This window comes from Microtus ochrogaster, chromosome 18 (assembly GCF_000317375.1).
Source record: "Microtus ochrogaster isolate Prairie Vole_2 chromosome 18, MicOch1.0, whole genome shotgun sequence".
Classification (NCBI taxonomy): domain Eukaryota; kingdom Metazoa; phylum Chordata; class Mammalia; order Rodentia; family Cricetidae; genus Microtus; species Microtus ochrogaster.
In genome coordinates, this window is record NC_022020.1 from 8701918 (window position 1) to 8707200 (window position 5283).

Sequence of the window (5283 nt, forward strand, 5' to 3'; positions counted from 1 at the left end):
ACTACCTCACAGATGTGCACACACACGCACTACCTCACAGATGTGCACACACGCACTCACACTACCTGTCTGTCTTTCCTTACCCACCCAATAATCTGGGCTTGAAATCTCCCCTATCTCCTCCTACATACCCTAGAACAGTAAGTAGAGATAAGGACAGGAAATAACAGCAAGCCATAAAACTCAAGGACCCTACATTTTAAAGGTTCCATTGTTTCTAAAACAGCCACACAGCTTGACACCAAATGCCCAAAATGCATGAGCCTGTGGGGGACCTTTGACACTCTAATCATAACAGTAGCTAGACCATGTAAGAGCAGCACACAGTAAGATGGAGTTACTCAGAAATAAGTCTTGCAGCTAAATGTTGCAGAGTGACAGTACAGGATGTCTAACGAAGTTTCTTGTCCTCATCCTGCTGTGCAGTGATACCAGAGTCACAGACCTGATTTGACCTCATTAGTCCAAGTGCATTGTTTTGTTTTTTTGAGACATTTTGTTGCATTCCTGAAGGTATACAGTACAAAGCTACAGATAAAAAACACTCAAGTATTGGTATAATTGAAAAATATTTGTTTTCTTTTTTCAGATGTTTAGTGCCAAAGAAATTGAATTGCAGGTGACTGAAATAGAAAAAGAAAAGGAGGAAGCAGAGAAGAAAAAATCAAAGAAGTCAACCTAGTTGTTGGGTTGAGCTCGGGATTTGTTTGGATTAGAATTTCTTCCTGAGGTTTTAGAAGAAATGTCAGTTGGAACCATATGTTTTCATATGTCTATTTTCAAGAGTGTTAGGTTTGAAGTTGTCTTCAAACATAGGTTAATGTGAAGATTTTCCTTAAAACTCCTCAATTTCACACAAGCCTGAGACTATACTGTGACACTAGACCAATATGTTGCTTTTCTTCATACAAGCAAATTCTGAAAAGAAGATGATTTTAAAAGTTGGTAATTTTTTGAAGTTTGTGTCTTCCTCATTGTTAGTTAAGGAACTAATCATTTCAAAATAAACCGAGTGCAGTGCTGAGCTCCATTCCTTGATGAACGGTAAGAACATCAATGTTCTGTGAAGTGTCAGCCATGGGCCAAAAATCCCTGTGTGCTGACTCAGGAGGCTGAGGCAGTGGGATTGCAAGTTAGACTGTGTGATAGTTGCTAAGAATATAGTGACAAAAATAAACTCAGTTTGTCGGTTTTTCTTTTTTAAGACTGGGTCTCATTTAGCCCAGGCTGGCCTCAAACACCTCATGTTGATATGGGATGCCCTTCTGCTCACTGTGAGTGTGTTTTATTACCATTGGTTAATAATAAAGAAGATGATCTGGTCAATTGCCAGGTAGAATAGAGCCAGGAAGGAAATCTAAGCAAAGATAAAGGGAAAAAGAAGGTAGAGTCTGGGAGATGCCAGCAGCTGCTAGAGAAGCAAGATGTGAGGTAACACTATGGCCACATGGGAATATACAGATTATTAGAAAAGGATTAATTTATACATAAGGGCTAGCCAGTAAGAAACCTGAGCCACTGGCTAAGCAATTATAATTAATATTAAGCTTTAGAGTGGTTATTCAGGGACTGGCAGGCAGGAGAGAAACTTCTATCTACAAATGGTGCCAAAACAGGACATGTACATCCTCATAAAGCCTGAGAAAGCTTAAAAACATGGATGTTAGAGGCTGCAGAGATGGCTCAGCAGTTAAGAATGCTGACTGCTCTTCCAGAGACACTGAGTTCACAATTCCCACCAACCATGTGGTGGCTCACAACCATCTGTAATGAGATCCCGTGCCCTCTTCTGTCCTGCAGGCATACATGCAGACAGAACACTGTATACAAATAAATTAAAAAAAATGATTATAGACATACAAAACAGACTCAGAAACGACTTCTTTATAGTCATATTTTTCAGATAGGCTCTGGTTGCTGGCAGCAAACAGAAATAAAGCTTCTTTAAGAGATGGCTTCCTGGTTTGTGCTGTCAGCAAGAGGGCTCTTTTGGGAGGCCATGCTTTGGAGCACTTGAATGAGGGTTGTGGGCAGTGTGCTGCAAGTTGCATGGTGTCAGCGAGGACCCAGTGTTTCCCAGAGGTGGGAGTAAACACAGCTCCCACAGTAAACGTACCTCCACCATGAAGCAACACTGAGCGGAGTGGAACCAACAGCCAAAGCAGCCACTCTGGTCCTAGCCACACCCACTTTACAGTTTAAAGCTGTCATCAAAAATGGATTACAGATATACAATAAAGACAGATTCAGACAAAAATAAACCTCTAAATGGGTCACCATGTGTTTAAAAAAATGTACAAAGACTCAAGAATAAAAGAAAATGGGCATAGTCAGTTTAGTTATAGAATAGGCAGTTACAGAAAGAAATAGTTAAAAAAAAATAAAGTAGCTAAATGGTGGTGGTGCATGCCTTTATTCCCAGCACCCAGAAGGCAGATCTCTAAGTTCAAGGTCAGCTTGTTGTACAAGAGCAAGTCCCCGATAGGCTTCAAAGCTATAGAGTAACCCTGTCTTGAAAAACCATAATAAAAAAAGCCCCCCCCAAAAAAAAGTCATAATAAATAAATAAATAAAGTTTTTAAAGAGACAGTAAAAGTAATATAAAAGAAATAATTCAGGCAAAGATGAAAAATACACTATTGTATTTTCTTTGAATTTTTTGACTGTCATTGAACTAACTGTTGCGAGACATTTGATTGTGGGAGCTGCTAAGCTAAACCAGCATAAAAAAAATCTTGACTTCAAAATTTGGGTCTAAGGATATGTTACCTTGGAAAAGAGGTTCTTCTTTTGTTTCCACAAATGATAAGAAGCTGTGGACTCCTTCCAGGCTAATGTGGTTTGATCAAGTAGGACCTCTGAGAGGTCTCCATGGGAACGATGACCCAGGTGATTCAATATCCAGAACAGCTTCAAGGAAACTGACTGAGACTATGTAACCTCACAGACTACTACAGCCAAGATTTAACCATAACTCTAAATTTTCTCAGGATCTTTCTAAAATTATCAGTGTCCCCAATCAGCAGGAAGTAGTATATGGAAGAAAGCTATGCACAAATTCCCAAAATATCACTTATTAATGTTTGTTTTCATTTAAAGGGGGTTAGTTATAAATGATTAATGGTTATTGTCAATCTCTTTCTAAAGAAAAAAGGGAGATACAATATAGAAATTATGAAAAATTAGATTACTTTAACCCAAAAAGCAACTGTTAATTTCAAAATGCTTTACATTGGTGTGGATTTTAGTTTACTGATGCAAATTTTAGGGCAATTTTGTTATTCTATATGTATATTTCTACTCTTGTTTAAGATATTTTTATGCTGCCTATTTAAAAATGTAATATATAGTTAAGTACAAATTAATATTCATCTATAATAGTCAAACTTACAGTCATGTTAGGTTTTCGAGATATTCAGAGATACATTTCAAATGAATAGATAATCTTCAAACACTCCAAATACCTACAGAATATGGCATTTAAAATGTTTTAAGAACTTAGACTTTTCTCGACAGTGAGACATATCTGTTCCTGGCAGCACCAATTAGTTCAAGAGGAAGATGGGCATCAAAGAAGTTCCTTAAGGAGTTTGTTTTCACTGATGGCAAGGCTAGCCATTTGGGCAAGAAACTGCTCTTGCCTGGACTTTTTGATGGTATGCTATATAAACTGGACATTCAGAACCCACAAGAAAATGACTACTAAACTTGCCAAACAAGGTGGGACAGGCCTTCAGGGTTCCTGTTTCACAGAAGAAACTGCCAGACATTCTGCAGGACACAGAGGAGTGTTACTGACAAACTGCCAATTTAGGTGGGACAGTCTTTCAAATTTCTTGCTTCATTGAAAAGTCTGCCAGATACTATGGGCCTATAGGCTGAAGATGGATGCCCCAACATTGCAGAGGAACTTTGGGTGACTGTCCAGGCAGTCAGATGTCTTTGTCATTTCTAGAGTTTTGGAAGTTGCTTACAATGCACTACCCAATTACTCAGGTAATATTATATCCTTCTGGGATCTTTGATGGAGTTAAATACTAGATAGCTCTAGTTTTCCTTAGTTATGATAAAAGATAAACATGAAACTTTAGACTCACAAAAATAGAATAGATAATCGAATATTTTCTTTAATTTTGCCAAATTCAAATAAACTAAATATTGTAACTGTAATTCTTGCTTAATAACCAATTTGTTATATGTAATTTTACTATGTTAAAGTTAAAACCTTCCTTTTTAATTAGACAGAAAAGGGGGGATGATATGAGATGCCCTTCTGTTCACTGTGAATATGTTTTATTACCATTGGTTAATAAAGATGATTTGGCCAATAGCCAAGCAGAATAGAACCAGGCAGGAAATCCAAGCAAAGATAAAATGAAAAAGAAGGAGGAGTCTTGGAGATGCCAGCAGCTACCAGAGAAGCAAGATGTGAGGTAATGCTATAGCTATTTGGCAATACATAGATTATTGGAAGTGGGTTAATTTTTTTTAATGTAAATATACATGATTTATTTGTCAATTATACATCAATAAATCCAAAGACAGAGGAGTCCAATAGAGAGAGGGATGGGTAGAGGGACCACATCATGCAATTCTGTTATCAAATCAGACTCTAGGAATCTAAGAATAGACAGAGAAGCTGATGTGATTCCACATATGCACAAAGGGGATCCTGTATAGTCTCTGGCATATAAGATATTCTCATTATATAAGAGTAATGAGTGAATAAATGAATAAATAAGTATATATGTGGACCAGTATTATCCTATGTATAACTGTTGGCTGCCTACCTAAAATTCTGTGGACATCTCGTCCACATAAGAACTTTCCAAGTGTCTTTGTAATGGTGGATAAAAATGCAGCCCCATGTCCATGAAGAATTCTTGATTTATAAGTATATTTTCGTCATCTGACAAACTGATTTCTGTTTAGCACTGCAAGGGATGTCATTCCAGCCCCAATTATTATGCCAAACATTTATTACAGGACATTGTTCGTGGTCATTGTTGGGCTCACCTGGGTGCCAGAACGTGGCACTTTCATTGTACGGTGTCTGATCAACCCATGGCCACTGACAATGACCTGGATCTGAAAGCCTGATAAAATAAGCAGCTTTACGGTTCAGGATCTTAGTGATGAAATCCTGTTCTTCCCGGCTGCGGACCACCATCAGATGAGCACCCATGCTGGAGCACTTCTCCTCACTCTCACTCCAAGATGCCGAGTCAGCGGAAATAAAGTAGCAGTGGGAACTGAGTGGCTCCCAGTCTTTTGGGCAACAGC

The 5283-nt window shown here is 38.2% G+C and overlaps 1 protein-coding gene across 3 annotated transcripts in view; it reads left to right on the plus strand.

The window, feature by feature from the left end:
* The window catches only part of Psma8 (proteasome subunit alpha 8), a 44037-nt gene extending 43067 nt beyond the window's left edge, over positions 1-970 (plus strand). For 2 of the 3 annotated variants that reach the window (XM_005355783.2, XM_005355784.3), the window contains exon 7: positions 590-758. In XM_005355783.2, the coding sequence (XP_005355840.1) occupies positions 590-682 (93 nt within the window). In that variant the 3' untranslated portion in view covers positions 683-758. Of the gene's footprint in view, positions 1-589 lie in introns of all 3 variants that reach the window. The other variant, XM_026783631.1, reaches the window with a different exon arrangement.
* The last annotated feature ends 4313 nt before the right edge of the window (positions 971-5283 follow it).